This window comes from Trifolium pratense, linkage group LG4 (assembly GCF_020283565.1).
Source record: "Trifolium pratense cultivar HEN17-A07 linkage group LG4, ARS_RC_1.1, whole genome shotgun sequence".
NCBI classification, from domain to species: domain Eukaryota; kingdom Viridiplantae; phylum Streptophyta; class Magnoliopsida; order Fabales; family Fabaceae; genus Trifolium; species Trifolium pratense.
In genome coordinates, this window is record NC_060062.1 from 19911940 (window position 1) to 19931987 (window position 20048).

Genomic DNA, 20048 nt, shown 5'->3' on the forward strand with positions numbered 1-20048 from the left:
GGGTGTATATAAGATTAAAAAAGAATTATATAAGATTTTTTTTTTTTAGTGTAAGCAAGATTTCTTACAAACAAATGAAAAGGTACATAAACTAGGAAGCATTGTTTTTCCGAAACAAAAGATAGCAAATATCATTAAACTAACTGTAGAGGTCGTCCTCGTCAGCTCCCCCAGCACTTGCAAAAGGGTCAGCTGAAGCAGAAGCAGCATTTCCGCCGGCACCAGAGTGTGCAAACCTGAACTCGCTTCCAAACCCTCTTGATTGCTGCAATGTTTGGGCAAAAGCTTGGTATTTGCGAATGTCAGCATCACTGACACTCCTTCGTGCGTACTTCATTGATTCTTCAAAATGTGCAGCTTTGATTTCAGCTACCTCATCTTCATTATCCTCTTCCATAGCCTCAGGATTTTCGCTTCTCCTTCTTTCTCTCTCAATATCCTTCTCAATGTTCTCCCTTATAGCGTACTTGCATGCACGCTGGCAAATCTCAGTAATATCAGCACCACTGAAGCCTTGAGTGTACTTTGCAAGAGCTTTGATGTCAACATCCTTTGCGATGGGGGATTTTCTCAAGGCAGCTTTGAATATATTATGGCGAGAATCCTCATCTGGAAGGGGGATATAGATCAACTGGTCCAGACGTCCAGGTCGTAGTAGAGCAGGGTCTATGATATCTGGTCGGTTAGTTGCCCCGATAATGAACACAGTTTTCTTCGCTGACATTCCATCCATTTCTGTAAGCAGTTGATTCAAAACTCTTTCAGCAGCACCACCAGCATCTCCTGAACTACTACCTCTCTGAGTTGCTATAGAATCAAGTTCATCAAAGAATAGGACACATGGAGCAGAACCACGAGCTTTGTCAAAAATTTCTCTCACATTAGCCTCACTTTCTCCAAACCACATAGTGAGTAGCTCAGGACCTTTGATACTAATGAAGTTTGCTTGACATTCATTGGCGATAGCTTTGGCCAAAAGGGTTTTACCACAACCAGGAGGACCGTAGAATAGAACTCCCTTTGAAGGTGACATTCCAAACTTCTCGAATTTCTCAGGATGTTCCACTGGATATTGAACAGTCTCTTGTAGTTCTCGCTTAACATTTTCAAGACCACCAATATCTTCCCAGCTGACATTGGGCACTTCAACAACTGTTTCACGGAGAGCAGAAGGATTGCTTGATCCAAGTGCAGTGGAGAAATGTTCATTTGTGACTGCCATTGAGTTCAATATCTCAGCATCAATGGTTTCATCTTCTAGGTCAATCACATCCATTTTCTCTCTGATGCACTGAAGTGCAGCTTCAGTACACAAAGCAGCTAAATCAGCACCAACATAACCGTGGGTTTCCTTGGCAATCTTTTCTAAATCAACATCTTCTGAAAGCTTCATATTTTTTGTATGGATACGAACAACCTCAAGACGTCCAACTTCGTCTGGTACACCAATATCTATCTCCCGATCAAACCTTCCAAACCTACGAAGAGCAGGATCAATGCTATTGGGACGATTTGTTGCTCCAATAACAATAACATGTGCACGGGATTTAAGCCCATCCATGAGGGTCAAGAGCTGGGAAACAATTCGTCTCTCAACTTCACCATTAGTTTTGTCCCGCTTTGGAGCAATGGAGTCTATTTCATCGATGAAGATTATTGAAGGCGCATTCTTCTCAGCTTCTTCAAATGCCTTCCTCAAATTACTTTCACTCTCACCAGCCAGCTTTGACATGATCTCAGGACCATTGATGCAGAAAAAGAAAGCACCTGTTTCATTTGCAACAGCTCGTGCAATTAAAGTCTTCCCAGATCCAGGGGGTCCATACAACAGAATACCTTTTGGTGGCTTCACACCAATAGACTTGAATAATTGTGGATGCCTCAATGGCAGTTCCACCAGTTCCCGAATTTGAGCCATCTGCTTTCTAACCCCGCCCACATCGTCATAACCAACCTCATCTAACCTATCCTCATCTTCCCTTTTAACAGGATCTCCTTCACAGAAGATCTCAGTATCAGGTGCAACCACACAATACTCAGCAGGGTCGCATTCAATAACCTTGAATTCCACACTTCTCATCCCACCTCTAACAAGGAACATATCACCCTTCCTAACTGGACGATATGCCTCAAAGAAATAAGGTTTTAAGTAAGCATCGAAGAGATTCCCAGTAACTCCTTCAATAGTATCATCCACTGGAAGAATGTGAACTCGATTTCCATATTTGACATCAGGACATTGATGAACAGAAACAACATCTCCAAGTCTAACCCTAAGATTGTTTCTAACAACCTTATTCATTCTTATCTTTGGTTCCTCACATGTATCATCAGCAAGTGTAATACAAATTGTGTCTTTTCTTTTCTTTCCCTTGATCAGAATAGTATCACCGCGAAAGAGTGAAAGTCTCTGCATGGTATCAGGATGAAGTGCGACGACGGAGTTGTCATCGTTGATGGACTCATCGACGACGAGACGATTCGGAGCCTTCTTCCGCTCGAGAATAGCAGTACTGAAGTCTCTTTTCGTTCCGTTGGAATCGGAGGACTCGGGTTGGTTAGCCATGGAAGATGAGAATTGGGATTTGGGAGAGAAAGTGAAGAAATAGGAATAAGAATAGTTTAAGAGGGTTTGAGTTGTTGGCTTTTATTTATAGTGCTCGGTTTCTTGTTACCAAAGTAAATCTAAAAAAGATTTACATTAGATTTTGTTTTTATATTTAGATTTTATATAAAAGATTTATTTTTTAATAATGTATATAAAAGATTTTTAGATTTGTAAAAAAAATAAAAGATTTTTAGAAAAAAAATCACGTGTAAAAAAATATTTGAAAAAGTTAAAAATTTATTCCAACAATATAAAAAAGAAACGATTTGTTTCTTCTGATTTTTATTTTAATTTTAATGATATTGTTTTAATTGGGAGTGTCAGCTATGATTTTGAACAAATAGTTATTCAATCAAGATTTTAATTATTTAAAGAGATTTTAAAAGACTTTTTTTATGATAAAAAAATCTGGTGGTATTCAATCAAGATTTTTATAAAATATAAACAAATCATGTGGTATTCAATTAAGACAATAAAAAAATTTTTCCAGAACAATGAAATATATTGGTATTCAATCATGTGGTATTCTTTTTTATGCTTTTTTTTTTGAAGGATTATTTTTCTATTTACCCTTTTTTTTTGTTTACAATGAGCCGAAAATTGAACTCGGGACATATAGCGTGCTACCCAAACCTCTCACCACTAGACTAAACATAGTGGCTTCTATTTACCCTTATTATTATTATATTAAAAATTTTATTTGAGTTAAATTAAAAAATATGAACATGATGTTGTAATCTCATCTATGAAAATATCAATGGGAATCCGATTGATTTTTTTCATCATTCAACATCATTTATATCATAGATATGTAAAACAAGAATCAAATAAACTAGTGAAACAATTGAAAGAAAAAATTTGAGTTAAATTATAAATCTACTAATTTTTTTTAGTAATTTATTTTTATTATTAGTTTACTTTAATTTTTTTGGATAATGCATTATTATAAATCAAAATTGAAGTATGATGATCATGTTAAATATTAAAAGAAAGTTTAATTTTATTGATATATTAATTCTCGAGTCTATTTAAACATAGATATAATTTATTTATTTATTTATTTATTTATTTGACAAAAGATATAATTTTACTTATTCTGATATCCTTGTTTAGTAACAGTTCTTCATCCATGCAAGAGGATGCCTATTTCTTCCCAGCTCATGCCTCCCAACTCCTACCTCTGCAGTATCTAACACACTACACAGTGCTACATGAACCTCTCTTCAGAATTTATATAAATGAAACTGATCAGTTAAAGGGAGTGAGAACTTTTTTAGTGTTCTAGCTGTAAGAAGGTAATAGATGATTTTGATCGTAGTGGTTGAGCTAAGATGACTGAGAAAATGGTGTAGGAGACTATTTCAAAACCTCGTTCTTTTTGTTTGTGTCATCCACTTAAACTTGTTCATGGTTGCCAGGGTCTCTCATCTAAACCATGGCCCCTAGGAGCCAAAGGTTAACACCAAAAAACAAACAAACTAATTGTACACTATATGTTTGGTATTGTCACAACAATACAACTGAGTTTGAGACAAGTTCAACCTGCATGAATTTCACATGCAATCAATCAAATTGCATGACGATGCCTTAATTATTAAAATATCTACACGATAAGGCATGATTAAGTGCATATATAAAAAAAAGTTTTACACAACCGGAAACTTTTGTATAAAACAAGAGATCTTCCAACAATTTCAGAGTGACGCTGTGACGAAAATAGTAATGAACAAGATCTACCGACCTAAGAATTGGGTGGAAGATAAAAATCAAGTCTGCAAAAGTTGCCCTACCACATGTTTTAGCCTACTATGCACTTACCTGATAAATATAGTAATAAACCTAATAATACTGCAACATAACAATACAATATAGCAGCAAACACTTCCATCAACTAGTGCTTCCCTTCATCTTTCTCACCTCCGTCTTCATCCACTTCATCTACGTCCAAACCATTCTCCACAGACTCAAAATCACTAGATGCTTTCTTCTCCTCAGTAGCGACTAGAGGGCGGACAAGGTACTCTGTTCCCAAATCCTAAAAATAGTTTGTGTAAGAAAGAGTAACTCATGCAAAAAGTCATACAGGAAAAATGAATTAAATATTTACACAAAGATGCACATTTATGTAAGTCATGTTTTGGAGTTCTGATAGCAAAAACTTAACTTTCAAAATATAAGTAATCCAAACTATGTCAATAAAGGAACTTGTTCATTATATAATGTAAATTCCATGTGAGAAGGATTTAATTTTTCTCTCCAAATCGAATATTTGTGTGCATGTTTGGATTCACAGTGAGTTTAACATAATCACGATGGACCACCATAATTTTGGCAGAAGTAACATTTTGCAGCTTCAACAAAATCATGGTGCAGCCGTGATTTCGCTAATATCACCGCCAATCCACCAATATGTGCAAAAGCGGATGACACAAGAATTATTTTCTCTACATAGAAAAGGAAACAACAGATGACAGATCCTAACTTGAATTGAAATCTCGATAACACCAAATATATCAAATAATAATCAAAATCAATTTTATATTTCTAAACTCACTTTTACCACACACAAGAATTGAAAACTGTAAATATAGTAAACAAATAAATCATATGAACTCAAGTCCAAGCTCCCCTAGCATGTTTGGGAAAAACCGAACTGATGCTAATAATTTTGAAAAAAAATCCTATCAAGACTGATCATAAAGAGAGAAAGGGACATTGCAACAAGCAAGGATAATATTAATAACAATAAGTCCCTCAGAAGTCACATCAATATGAACATACAATCATAAGTTCCTTGAATTAGGAACGGATAATATTATAGATACCTAGAGTAGTAGTTTTTCATAGTTTTTCGGTAAGATTGCATGATTTGTTTCGGTTTGAACTTATGTCATTTGTTTTTATTTGAACTATGTGATGTTTCTTTTTTAAATTATGTGACTTGTTTCTGTTTGAACTTAAGTTGAGTTGTTTGAATTTTAATCTTAATTTTTATGTTGAGTTATTTGTCATGATTATGAATTTGGTTATAATTTTAGAAGTTATGATCCTTCTTCGAGTTATGATCCTCCTCTGTTTTGGTAGGATTTTATGTTCCATTCTTAGAGTTACTATCTATTACCGTCATCCTAATCTGATTTACCTGTTTGACAACATTGTGTGCCGCCACTCGTCAGGAAATTTTTCGACACCTGTTTTATAGGTTCATCTGTGGCTGTCGGCAGCAAGTTGTCGTTGTCAGTCGCCATATCATCCTTACGGTGTATTCAGAATTTCTTCTGCCACTCACAGTTGGTCGAAATTTCCACCCTGCTTCCATCATGTTGTGCACATTCACTGTGCCTCATCCAGTGTTTCTCTTTCCCATTGGCGCATTTCTCTGTGTATGCAGTTCTGATTCAACCAACTGTGCATTCTCCATTGAGACCCAACCCTAAACACCCCCATAACCACATTCAGAAATCAGAATCCTTCGACAAGCACAATTGCCCTTACAATCAACTCCAATTGCACTACAACTTTCCAGCTACAATCCTGTTGTTTATATTTTCTCTACATTAATTACATCCACCCTTTATAACAAGCTGAAAGCTTAGTAAGCTTAGCTTGGGAGGGAGTGTTAGAATCAAATTGATAAGACCCATTTAGCTGAGTCACTACCACATGAGCAGTTGGTACACTATGATACAGCTGGACATAAAATATGGAAAGTGTATTCAAGAAGGAAGAAGAGCAATAAAGGAATTGGCGACTAAATTGGTTACTTATGATTTGTCTTTAATTTGGAGTGAAAGCTGTGTGCAACTGTCTTCCATAATAAAAGGAGTATGAGGGAGAGTGTCAGAACTCATCTTGAAATTTATCTTTGTACTATAATGGTTAGGAAGTACTAACTTCCTAAAAGGAGCTCTGCTCTGCGTCAGAAAGTCCAGGAATTGTTTGATTCCTTTTTCTGTAATTGTTTCTATCGTTTGTTATCAATAAAGCTTTCACCCCTTTGTTGGTTTTCATTTACTGTTTCATTGTTTTTTTATACTGGTTCGTATCACAAATCCTAATATTAATTATTAGGATTTGAATTTATCATTAGGATTAGAATTAGCAAGTCATATCAATCGGTACTTATTCTATATGCTATTATAAATAGAGATTAGTGTAGTTTGATTTAGACAGTCAGAATCACAAATTCAATAATGTTAAATTTTTAAAAGATTTAAAAAAATATCTACATAATCAGGTGTGGTTAAATGCACATGTAAAACAAAGTACTACACAAAACCTTGAAGTTTTGTATAAAACAAAGACTTCTTCTAATGTGCACAAGTTAGAAGAGTCTTGCACCATGCACAAAGTTAATAGTTGTAGGATTTAATGACTTATAATCCAAGGGCCAGGATTCACTGTTGCAGAGAAATTTTTTGTAGACACTAACACCAACTCGTCTAATTTAGACACCTAATTAAAATCATATCATTAAAATTAAATTAAAGTCAGAAGATACAAATTTCTTCTTTCTTATTCTAATATTCTTATCTTTATCTAGTAAATTAAATAATATAAAAGTATACACTTAACACCCAACTATAGAAGTTTATGCTTTAAAAGAATGCTTCCTCTAATAGTATTTCTGACTGATATACAACTCTGCAAATTTAAGTTGAGAAAAGGACATCAGGACGTGTAGATATGTGACATTTTAACAAAAAAATCTATCTTATATTTGTTAGCTTTATCCATTAAATAAAGTGTTAAGACTTTTTTCTACCAAAAAAAAGTGTTAAGACTTTCAGTTGAAATTTGTAGTACTATTTAGAATCATGGGTAATTTAATTGTGATGTTGCTTCTGACCTGAAGTGTTATAAGTTCATGCGTAGCTCATTAATTTGACATTAGTTTTTTTTTTTTCCCATGATTGAAACAGAGAAATGGCAAGGACAAAACCTTCTTTTTCCTTCAATATGCAAAAACTCATCAGATTAATCTAGCATATAAAATAATTTCAAGCAGCGACAACACACATTTAGAATTCAACCCAGACATGACATTGAATCACACAAACAAAGATGTCAACATTTCCAATAAGCATATTAGAAATAGTTAACCAACAAACATTTCATGACAGATCGGATCAACTCATGCAGCATACTACTAGCTCATGTTACAAATGCATTCAAACACATTACCCTACAAATGCAGCCATTCAAGAGTGCATAATACAATGTAATTATAAATATCAAGAAAATGGTGAAGGAAAATATTTCAAAACCTCGTTCTTTTTGTTTGTGTTGTCGACTTAAACTTGCTCATGGTCGCCAGGGAGCGAGAGTAGAGACTCTGTATACATGACCACTTGAGATCCACGTGGATCGTCACAGTAGGAGCAATGCCCTAACATTTGTCCTTGACCATTATACTTCACCAATCCAGTACCATCAATTGTTCCAATAATATCACCATTTTTTGTAGAGTATATAGGGGAAAAGTAAGGGATGGCACCAATAGGAAAAACATGAGTCTTAGTCCAAGAATAATGCACTGTGAATTGTTTCATCACCCATATTTCAACTATACCATCCGTCATAGCCCATAGACTGAGAAATTCTCCAAATACCCACAAACCAATATCTGAGACACAATGATGGCCAACAAAAGAATATGGAAGACTTATCTCTAACAGTTTCCTTTCCATTAAATCAAAGGCAACAATAACAGTCACCGATGAACCATGATGAGTGACTAACCAATGAATAGCCCCATTAAAGAGCAACCCTACTTTGGGATAATAATAATAATAATAGTGACCCCTATAAGGGATGCGAGTATCCTCAATTTTTTTCCATGTATTATCTGTCAATGAGAAAATCTCCAAATGTGATTTAAAATGAGCAGGTACGGCTGGATCATAGGACAATAAAACCACCAAGTAATCATCTCTTGACTGGTCATACCCAAAACCATATAAATAATGAAAATATGCACCAAATCTGGAATCAATAGGAGACAAAGGTATTTGCTTGTGGAATCCAGTGGATGGATTCCAAAGGTAGTTGTTTGAAGAACAGTGCAAAAATATAAACCCTCTACATGAACCTTTCATTTGAAGAGGAAAATAAGATTGAGGAAGCCACAAATTAGGGTTCGGTGAAGCAGAACCATCGTTAAGCAATGCTTCGAAATCTATAGATCGAATTTGAGGAGGTGCAGCTGAAATAGACACAATTCTAGTAGAGTTTGTTTGGGCAAGTAGAAAATGAGAATTTGCAAAATTGGGATCAGAGATGACACTAAACCATAACTTACAAACGGACTTGAAACGTATAAGAGATTTCACTGGCAACCACAAAAGGATTTGAATGATCATTTCAAGAGGCAGAAACGGCGTCGCCTTCTTCTCCATGTGTCTTCCTCCTTTACCTCCGTCTTCACTCTGCTGCGAGAAAACCTAATTTTACAAGGGATACAAATGAATCTAAGGCTATTTATTCAAAGAATTAAAGAAAAAAGGTAAATAAAGGCTATTTTTGTATATTTAACCTGACTATTTTTTTGTACTTCTCTTTTTTTCTTTCAACTTTTCTTCTCTTTTTTCTTTCAGTTTACATTTCAAATTTTAACTATATTTCTTCTAATCTAATATTTCACTCTTTCTTTCTCCGTTAATATTTTTTCATCTCTCTGATTATTATCAAATAGTTTATATAAACACTAAATTAATGTTGGTACTTAGTATCTATATATACTAAATTAACGTTGATATTGTAGCACTATTTAAGATCATTAGGTGATTTAATTTTGATGTTTCTTCTTATCTAAAATCTTACAAAATTCATTTGTAGCTCATTAATTTGAAAAAATATATTTTCCCTGGTTTGAAACAAAACCTTCTTTTTCCTTCAATATGCATAAACGCATCAGATTAATTTACCATATAAAAACAATTTCAAACAGTGACAACAACACATATTTAGAATTCAATCCAATTACACATATATAAATAGTAGCAAATCACACACAAACGAAGCTATCAATATTTCCAATAAGCATGTTACTAATAGTTAACTAACAGACATTTTATGACAGATTGGATCAGTTCATATGGCATACTAGCTCATGTTACAAATGCATTCAAAGACATATTACTCTACAAATGCAGCCACCCAAGGTACATAATGTGATGGTACTAAATAATTATAAATATCAAGAAAATGGCGAAGGAAAATATTTCAAAACCTCATTCTTCTTGTTTGTGTCGTCTTCTTAAACTTGCTAACGGTCACCGGGGATTGAAAGCAGAGACTCAGTGTACATGGCCACTTGGAATCTACGTGGACTGTTATAGTCGGGGCGATATTCTAAGAGCTGTCTTTATCATTATACTTCACCAATCCATTACCACCATCTATTCGAATAATATCACCAGCTTGTTTTGTCATGAATAGGTATATCAAGAGTGTTAGTCCAAGAAGAATGCACTTTGTATTCTTTCATCACCCATATTTCTACTATATCATTTCTCATAGCCCATAGACTGAAAAATTCTCCAAATACCCACAAACCAAATTCTGTAAAATAATGGTTAAAATCATCTAGAAGAGACATATCTAACAGTTTCCTTTCCATTAAATCAAAGACAGCAACAACATCTTCCGATATATCAAAACGAAACGCCAACCAATGGCGGATATATAACAGGACAATGAAGCCACCAGATAATCATATCTTGACCGATCATAATAATAATATCTATGTAATTTGGAATGAATTCTCTATATATATAGATTTTGGAAGAACAGTGCAAAAATATAAACCCTATTTAATATTAGGAGATGGAGTAAAGCATAATGATTGTTAATCGATGATTCAAAATCAATATATCGAATTTGAAGAAATAAATGGTGATATGGAGACAGATACAAACTTCACTGGCAAACTCATAAGGATTTGGATTCGCATATACGGTGTTAGTGTTGTCTTCTTCTTCTTCTCCGTTTTTCCTTCACTCTGCTTCCAGAATAGTGCGCCAATTGGAAATTACTATGTGGGTTAGGTCAGGTGTTACTATATTTTTTGGTGGCTAAGTTACTGGGTTTTATATAGGTCAAATTTACTCTTTTTTTTTAAGTTTAGTACTCGTATCCGGTCCTATATATAAAGAGTTTGATAAAGGTATATATAATTGTGACAAGATAAATATTACAGTATTTTATTTATATTTGATGCACATTTGATAAGAAAAATGATAATCTTATTTACTACTTTTTTAATCTTCATAAATACGATATTCTGAAGAAATAAATAGGATTTTCTATATTTGGATGCTCTGAAGTTGTGGTATTGATTGCTTGAAACTGTATCACATCTATATTTTGAGTGTGGATTGTCCCGTGGTGTTGGGGTGTCAACTTGTTAGTTAAAAGATAGTTTTTTGTTTAGCAGTTTGTGACTTGCAAGATAAACTTTTGAAGTTTAAAGATAGTTTTAAAGCTATCTGATTGTATACAATGTAAATGATTTAGAAAATTCATAATGATTGTGTTGTTAATCAGAAAGCTTTTGATGTTGCTTCAGTTATTGATCAAATAAAAATTCATGTTTGGTGGGATAGTTCAAGATGAACATCAATGACTTCGTTTATGCTGTGTTGCTCTTTTCTTGTTGAAATTGACTTCTCCTAACCGCTATTTTGAGCACACATATGAACTGAAGTCAAATCTCTCCTAGCACTTTTGGAACAAACCGAACTTATGATAATAATTATGAAAAGAAATTCTATCATTCATGTGTAGCTCATTAATTTGAAATTGGTTTTTTTCTTCTTTCTTTTCATGGTTTGAAACAGGGAAATGGCAAGGACCAAAGTTAAAAGAGTCCACTGCATTTAGAGATAAAAACCTTCTTTTTCCTTCAAGATTATGCATAAACTCATCAGATTGATTTACCATAAAAACAATTCCAAGCAGTTTACAACAACACACATTTAGAAGTCAATCAAGCTAAACACATAAATAACACTGAATCACACAAACAAAGCTGTCAATAGTTCCAATAAGCATGATATAAATAGTTAACCAACAAATATTTCATGACAGATTGGATCAGCTCAAGTGGCATGCTAGTTCATGTTACAAATGCATTCAAAAACGGATTATTACCCTACAAATGTAGCCACCAGAGAGTACATAATACAATATAATTATAAATATCAAGAAAATGGTGAACAAGAATATTTCAAAATCTCATTCTTCTTGTTTGTGTCGTCTTCTTAAACTTGCTCAATACCGCCAGGGAGCGAGAGCAGAGACTCTGTATACATGACCACTTGGGATCCACGTGGATCATCGCAGAAAGAGCAATGCCCTAACAACTGTCCTATGCCATTATACTTCGCCAATCCAGTACCACCAATTGTTCCAATAATATCACCATTTTTTGTAGAGTATATAGGAGAAAAGTAAGGAATGGCTACAATAGGAATAACAACATTCATTGTCCAAGACGAATGCACTTTGTATTCTTTCATCACCCATATTTCAACTATACCATCCATCATAGCCCATAAACTGAGAAATTCTCCAGATACACCCACAAACCAATATCTGCAAGACAATGACCAATACCATCTGGAAGAGGTATCTTTAACAGTTTCCTTTCCATTAAATCAAAGGCAACAATAACATTCACCAATAAATCACAATGATAAGTTAACCAATGAATATCACCATTAAAGAGCAACCCTACTTTGGGATAATTATAGGCACCCCTATAAGGGAAGCGAGTATCCTCAATTTCTCTCCATGTATTATCTCTCAACGAGAAAATCTCCAAATGTGTTGAAATATCAGCAGATAAGGCTGTATCATAGGACAATGAAACCACCAAGTAATCATCTCTTGACTGATCATACCCAAAACCATATAAATAACGGAAACAATATGCACAACCAAAATTGGAATCAATAGGAGACAACGGTATTTGCTTGTGAAATCCAGTGGATGGATTCCAAAGGTAGTTGTTTGAAGAACAGTGCAAAAATATAAACCCTCTATACATGAACCTTTCATTTGAAGAGGAAAATGAGATTGAGGAAGTGATAAATTAGAGTTCGGTAAAACACAATCATCGTTAAGCAAGGCTTCGAAATCCATAGATCGAATTTGAGGAGGTACAACTGAAATGGACACAATTCTACTAGTGTGTGTTGGGGCAAGTTGAAAATGTGAATTTGCAAAATTGGGATCAGAGATGAGAGTAAACCATGACTTACAGACGGACTTGAAATGTATAAGATATTTCACTGGCAACCTCAGAAGGATTTGAATAATCAATTCAAGAGGTAGATACAGCGCTGTCTTCTTCTCCATGTGTCTTCCTACTCTACCACATTCTTCACGCTGCTGCGAGTAAACCTAATTTTACAAGGGATTCAAATTTATGAGAGAGATAAAAGTAAATGTATTCAAAGAATTAAAGAAAATAGGTTAATAGAGGCTATTTTAGTATTTTTAATCTGACTTTTATGTTTTACTTCCAAAATTGGATGGATTGTAATTAATATTGTTAGTTTTTGCTTTGGGTGGGAATTGAATACCTAACCTCCTCATCACTCCACTCCACTCCCTATCTCATAATCACAAATTCAATAGTGCTAATTAATAACATATTTCAAGAAATATCTACATAATCATGTGGGTTAAATGCATCTGTAAAAAAAAGTTCTACAAAAACCCATAAACTTTTGCATAAAACAAACACTTCTTCTAATGTGAACAAGTTAGAAGAATCTTGCACCATGCATAAAGTTAGTTAACAGTTGTAGGATTTAATGACTTCTAATTCAAGGGCTAGGATTCAGTGTTGCAGAGAAATTCTAAATAGACTCATATTTAGACACCAAATTAAAACCATATCATTAAAATTAAAGTCAGAAGATGCAAATTCTTCTTTCTTATTCTGATATTCTTATCTAGTAACAGTCCTTCATCCCCGTAAGAGGATGCCTATTTCTTCCCAGCTCACGAGTCCCAACTCCTACCTCTGCAGTGTCTAACACACTACACAGTGCTATCACAAATTGCGATATGAACCTTGTCAGAGTTTATATAAATAAATTGATCAGTTAATGGTGGTGTGAGAAGGTTGTTAGTATTCTAGTGTAAGCTGCAAGATTGTAATAGATTATTTTGAATGTGCAGTGGTTGTGCTCAGGTGAGTGCACAGCACATTCATAATCATCAGGATATCAAGTCAGAGAAAGTGACAAAAGAAAAGGATGTAACAAGTATACACTATACACCCAACTATGGAAGTTTATAACCCACTTGGGTTGGTGCATTGGTATTGCCTTGGGACCTGGGAGTGTGCTCCTCTTGAGGTCTGAGGTTCGATTCTCTCTGGTGCCAATTTGGGTGGGCTAATTTAGCTTCTTAAAAAAAAAACTATGGAAGTTTATGCTTTAAAAGAATGATTCCTCTAGTAGTATTTCTTACTGAGATACGACTCTGCAAACTTAAGTAGAGAAAAGGACATCAGGACATGAAACAAAACCTTATTTATCCCTCAATACACATAAAATCAACAAAGTAATTTACCATATAAAACAATTTCAAGCAATGACAACAACACACATTTAGAATTCAATCCAGTTACACATATAATATAAATAACAGAGAATCACATAAACAAAGCTGTCGATATTTCCAATAAGCATATTACAAATAGTTAACCGATAAACATATCATGACAGATTAGATAAGCTCATGTGGCATACTAGCTCAAGTTACAAATACATTCAAACACATATTCCCCTAAAAATACAGCCACCCAAGAGTACATAATACAATGTAATTATAAATATCAAGAAAATGGTGAAGGAGAATATTTCAAAACCTAGTTTTTTTTTTTGTTTGTGTCGTCTTCTTAAACTTGCTCATGGTCGCCAGGGAGCGAGAGTAGAGACTCTGTATACATGACAACTTGGGATCCACGTGGATCGTCACAGTAGGTGCGATACTCTAGGAGATGTCCTTTATTGTTATACTTCACCAATCCAGAACCATCATCTGTACCAATAACATCATCACTTTTTGTAGAGTATATAGGGAAAAAACACTTTGTGGGAAGGGTGTCAATGGAAAGAACAATATTCTTAATCCAAGACGAATGCACTTTGTATTCTTTCATCACCCATATTTCAACTATACGATTCCTCATAGCCCATAGACTGAGAAATTCTCCAAATACCCACGAACCAATATCTAGGAGATAATCGCCGAAATCAGATGGAATAGGTATCTCTAACAGTTTCCTTTCCATTAAATTAAAGCTAACAATAACATCCACCAATGAACTACTACGAGATACAAACCAATGAAGAGCCTCATTAAAGAGCAACCCTAATTTGGGATAATGATAGGGACTCCAATAAGGGAAAGGGGTATCCTCAATTTCTTTCCATGCATTATCTCGCAACGAGAAAATCTCCAAATGTGATGAAACATCAGCAGCTAAGGCTGGATACAATGAAGCCAGCAAGTAATCATCTCTAGAATGATCATACCCAAAACCATATAAATAACTATATGTACCAAAATTTGAACCAATAGGAGACAAAGGTAAACTTTTGCAAAATCCAGTGGATGGATTCCAAATGTAGTTGTTTGAAGAACAATTAAAGAATATAAAGCCTCTACATGAACCTTTAATTTGAAGAGGAAAATAAGATTGAGGAAGTGATAAATTAGGGTTGAGTGAATTAGAATGATTGTTAAACAATACTTCGAAATCTACGGATCGAATTTGAGTAGGTATAGCTGAAATGGAGAGAATTCTTAGAGTTTGTGTTGATTCAGAAAATTTAAAATGTGAATTCGCAAAATTGGGATTGGAGATGAGAGTAAACCATGTCTTACAAACAGACTTGAAACAAATAAGAGATTTCACTGGTAACCTCAGAAGGATTTGAGTGATCAATTCAATAGGCAGATACAGCGGCGTCATCTTCTCCATGCGTCTTCTTCCTCCTCTACCGCCACCACCTTCTTCACTCTGCTACAAAAAACCTATTTTTACAGTAAAGTACTGGAAGAATAAAAAATAAATAAAGTCATTTAGTTTTCTAAAAGTACATAATTGTACTCTTTTTTTATTTTGAAGCAAGTACATTTGTACTTTTATATAATAAATAGTTCCGTTTTTAGATACATTAGAAGATTCATGTATCTGGACTCCATATGTAGTAATATCCACAACATATATAAGACAATATTTTCAGAATTTTTTATTTGATTAAATATGTTTTTAGTCCTACATTTAGTCAAAAATAGTCTATATTTTTTTTATGGTAAAAAAATCCTACAATTTTTTCCGTCATCAAATTTGATCCCTACTATTAATTTTTTTTTAACAGAGAGCTGATGTGACGTAGCTAGCCAATAACACAGTGACACTTGTCTTTTACCACCATATTTATTGTGAACCTTTCCACCAGATATGTCAAACAATTAGAAAAGTCATAATTGTGAACTCAAAAGATTAACAACGCATAATTGTTTTTATATAAATAAATTGATCGGTTAATGGTGGTGCGAGAAAATTGTTAGTATCCTGAATTGATTTTTTTTTTTTTTTTGCAGTCAAACATGCATTGAATTAAATTAATAGAAAGCAAATCAGAAATTATTACATAAGAGGCTACAGGCTCTGGGACATAACCCACCCAAGAGCTAGAACCACATTGTTTTGCAAATCCTACCAAATTGTGAGCAACAATATTTTTGCTTCTCCTAATAAAAACAACATTACAATTGTTAAGACTTGACAAGATATCATTACAGTCAAGGATTATATGTTCTCAATCTCAGACAAACGTGTAAAGCCTTGCAAACATTTCACTACTACTTCAGCATCTGTTTCCACTATGAACTGTCCATCTTTGTCTGAAGATAAAAGCCATTGGAGACACCAACGGAGAGCCATTGCCTCTGCTAAGGTAGGGGACACTTTCCTTCTTTCACGCTTAGTTGCTGCAAACTGAACAATCCCTCTATTATCTCTAATAACCATACCAAAACTAAAATAACCATCATTATAGCAGCCGGCATCAACATTCAATTTTAACATACCATTAGGGGGAGGGCTCCAGGTTTCAACAATAGTACTGGCTGGATTCACCACCACATCGACAGTTCGATTAGCACAATTAAATTCCTCAGTATAATCGGCAGCACTAGAGGCTATTTGCAGTGGATTGAAAGGATTTTTTTTGGAAAATCAAAGGGTCCCTACCCTGCCATATTTTCCACCAAATAATTGAGAAGCTAGATGGTCTTTTTTCAATAACCAATCAGCCATCCAATCATTTAAAGAAAGATGAGGAGGCACATGGAGGCCAAGGTTTGAACTGAACCAAGTTAGTTGGGCCAATTTGCATCGCAAAAAAACATGTTCCTTATTTTCTTCAGCTTCAAAACAAAGAGGACCAATTGTATCTAAATTCAAACCTTTTTTACTCAATCTGCATCTGGTTGGTAGGATATCACGGGCCAGTCTCCAGAGAAAATTCTTCACACGTGAGGAGCATTTATCTTCCAAACTGCCTTCCAAATTGTTGAGTCATTTGATGACGATGCTTCAGGGTTGTTCATTGTATCCTGAATTGTTAGTATGCAAGATTGTTATAGATTATTCTGAATGTGTAGTGGATGAGCTCAGGTGAGTGCACAGCACATTCATCAGGGTATAGAGTCAGAGAAAGTGACAAAAGAAAAGGATGTAACAAGTTACGAATTAATAGAATAATAAAGGGATGAAAAAATTAAATTTCTAGACGATGACAAATTAAATTTCTAGACGATGACAAAGTCTTTGTCATTGGCATATATGGAATGGGAGGAGTGGGAAAAACTTTACTTGCAACTCAAGTGGAAAATGAAGTAAGAAGGAAAGAAATTTTTAAGGATGTGTTTTCAATCACTGTTTTCCATAATTCAAGCTAGCATCGTAAAATTGCAGTATGATATTGCAAAAACAATAGGTGTGAATCTTGATGAAGATGATGAGGGAATTAGAGAATATTATTATTTGTCTTCAGCATTGGAGAAAAAAAGAAAATCAATTCTTATTCATCCAAAAGGTGGGAATTCATCCAAAAGTGAATGGCATTAATTTGTTTCTCCTAGTTTGAAACAAAACCTTCTTTATCCTTCAATAATACAGATAAACTCAACAAATTAATTTACCAGATCAAGCAATTTCAAGCAATGACATCAACAGACATTTAATATTCAATCCAGTTACACATAAACACACATTACAAATACACATATTCCTCTAAAAATGCAGCCAACCAAGAGCACATAATACAATCCAGTTATAAATATCAAGAAAATGATGAAGGAGAATATTTCAAAACCTCATTCTTCTTGTTTGTGTCGTCTACTTACACTTGCTTATTGTCGTCAGGGAGCGAGAGTAGAGACTCAGTATACATGATCACTTGGGATCCACGTGGATCTTCGCAGTAGGAGCAATGCCCTAACAACCGTCCTTGACCATTATACTTCACCAATCCAGTACCACCAATTGTTCCAATAATATCACCATTTTTTGTAGAGTATATAGGGGAAAAATAAGGAACGGCGCCAATAGGAAAAACAAGAGTCTTAGTCCAAGACGAATGCACTTTGTATTCTCTCATCACCCATATTTCAACTATACCATTCCTGATAGCACATAGACTGAGAAATTCTCCAAATACCCACAAATCAAGGTCCGCAAGATAAGGTATAAAAGCATCCGGAAGAAGCATCTCTAACAGTTTCCTTTCCATTAAATCAAAGGCAACGATAACATTCACCGATGAATAACGACGATAAAGAAACCAATGAATAGCCCCATTGAAGAACAACCCTACTTTGGAAAAATTATAGTCACTCTTATAACGGGACGGAGGATCCTCAATTTGTTTCCATGTATTATCTCTAATGGAGAAAATCTGCAAATGCGACGAATGATCACCTACGCGACTATCATTGTAGGACAAGGAAACCAACAAGTAATCATCTTTTGACTGATCATACCCAAAACCATATAAATAACGAGTATTTGCAAAATTGTAATTAACATCAGACAAAGGTAACTTTTTGCAAAATCCAGTGGATGGATTCCAAATCAAATTGTATATAGCACAGTTCAAAAATATAAAGCCTCTACATGAACCTCTAATTTGAAGATAAAAATGAGGTATGGGAATTGATAAATTAGGGTTTGGTGAAGCAGAATGATTGTTAAGCAATGCTTGGAAATCTATGGAACGAATTTGACGAGGTATAGCTGAAATTGAGAGAACTCTACGAGTTTGTGTTGCGGCAAGTTGAAAATTAGAATTTGCGAAATTGGGATTAGAGATTAGAGTAAACCATGACTTACAAACGGTTTTGAAACGTATTAGATACTTCACTGGCAACCTGAGAAGGATTTCAGTTATCAATTCAGATGGAAGATACGGTGTCGTTTTCTTCTCCATGGATGTTCCTTTCTCTACCACCGCAACCTTCTTCACTCTGCTGCAAAAACCTATTTTTACAAGTTACTACGACAAAGGTAAACCAAAACCAAATTGGAAGAATAAAAAATTAATAAAGGTTGCTAGTTTTCATGTACCAACTACCATTTGTTATGAACATTAGGGATGTAACGGATTGTGATTTTAAAAGACTTTTTGAAAGAAAAAAAATAAAATAGAAAATTTTGAAAGATTTCGCGAGATTTTATAATTGTTATGAGAATATTAGCGGCTAGATAGGGCCGCGACCGAATATATTGTTAGTATTATGAAAAGTCCACCCAAATTGACACTAGAGAGAGTCGAATATGAGACATTAAGAAGGAGCACACTCTTATATCCCAAGCCAAAAATATTATGAATATTAGTTAAGAATACAAAAAAAATATTTTTTTTATATTGAAATTAGTATCTTTTATACTTTTAAAAAGTTGATTATAATTATAAAAAAAAAAAAAAAAATATTGATTACATAAATTTAAAGATAAGGAAATTTTATATTTTTCTTTTTTCTTATTATTGGAAGAGAATTTCAATTATTCCAATGATACGATACAATATTTTAACAAATTTAAGAATATAAAATAAATAAACATTTTATAGAAATAATACAATAGATTGACCAAAAAAAATACAATATTTTTAATTTGTCTATGGTATAATATCAACCCTTAAGTCTTGATGGAAAGGAAAAAAATAGTGTACGGAGTACTTAAGTCTCCATCGGTAAAAACCATTAAATTTGGCATAGTAGTGAAAAGTTTGAATAGTACGCTAAAGTCCAGAGGGGTTTGCGACTTGGATTCTCGGCTGCTGAAATGTCTGCTGCTTCCATCTCAGCCAGTAGATTAATCGAACGATCGATATCTAAGATGAAA

The 20048-nt window shown here is 34.2% G+C and overlaps 4 protein-coding genes, 1 non-coding gene and 1 pseudogene across 7 annotated transcripts; all 6 read right to left on the reverse strand.

The window, feature by feature from the left end:
* Positions 1-25: 25 nt before the first annotated feature.
* On the reverse strand, positions 26-2618 carry LOC123921157 (cell division control protein 48 homolog E-like). The gene has a single exon (XM_045973575.1). The coding sequence runs from the start codon at positions 2564-2566 to the stop codon at positions 140-142; it is 2427 nt and encodes an 808-aa protein (XP_045829531.1). The 5' UTR covers positions 2567-2618; the 3' UTR covers positions 26-139.
* A 719-nt stretch (positions 2619-3337) lies between these two features.
* LOC123882538 lies at positions 3338-3400 on the reverse strand. Its single transcript, XR_006799865.1, has one exon. It is a non-coding gene; the product is annotated as a small nucleolar RNA R12 (small nucleolar RNA).
* Positions 3401-4252: 852 nt separating this feature from the next.
* On the reverse strand, positions 4253-10746 carry LOC123921158 (F-box/kelch-repeat protein At3g23880-like). Of its 2 annotated transcripts, XM_045973577.1 has the most exons (4): positions 9840-10746; positions 8910-9051; positions 7876-8813; positions 4253-4643 (listed from the first exon to the last, which is right to left on the reverse strand). In XM_045973577.1, exons 2-3 carry the CDS (start codon positions 9004-9006, stop codon positions 7903-7905), a joined length of 1008 nt encoding a protein of 335 aa, XP_045829533.1. In that variant the 5' UTR covers positions 9007-9051; positions 9840-10746; the 3' UTR covers positions 4253-4643; positions 7876-7902. The 2 variants fall into 2 exon arrangements, with proteins under 2 accessions (XP_045829533.1, XP_045829532.1); XM_045973576.1 differs by having other exon boundaries at positions 4253-4645; positions 7875-9051; positions 9840-10744.
* A 900-nt stretch (positions 10747-11646) lies between these two features.
* Positions 11647-14624, reverse strand: LOC123921160 (annotated as a pseudogene).
* On the reverse strand, positions 14277-15614 carry LOC123921161 (F-box/kelch-repeat protein At3g23880-like). The gene has a single exon (XM_045973578.1). The coding sequence runs from the start codon at positions 15612-15614 to the stop codon at positions 14526-14528; it is 1089 nt and encodes a 362-aa protein (XP_045829534.1). The 3' UTR covers positions 14277-14525.
* A 606-nt stretch (positions 15615-16220) lies between these two features.
* LOC123921162 (F-box/kelch-repeat protein At3g23880-like) lies at positions 16221-19307 on the reverse strand. Of its 2 annotated transcripts, none has more exons than XM_045973579.1 (2): positions 18050-19307; positions 16221-17257 (listed from the first exon to the last, which is right to left on the reverse strand). In XM_045973579.1, exons 1-2 carry the CDS (start codon positions 19129-19131, stop codon positions 17248-17250), a joined length of 1092 nt encoding a protein of 363 aa, XP_045829535.1. In that variant the 5' UTR covers positions 19132-19307; the 3' UTR covers positions 16221-17247. The 2 variants fall into 2 exon arrangements, with proteins under 2 accessions (XP_045829535.1, XP_045829536.1); XM_045973580.1 differs by having other exon boundaries at positions 16244-17257; positions 18019-19307.
* Positions 19308-20048: the final 741 nt, after the last annotated feature.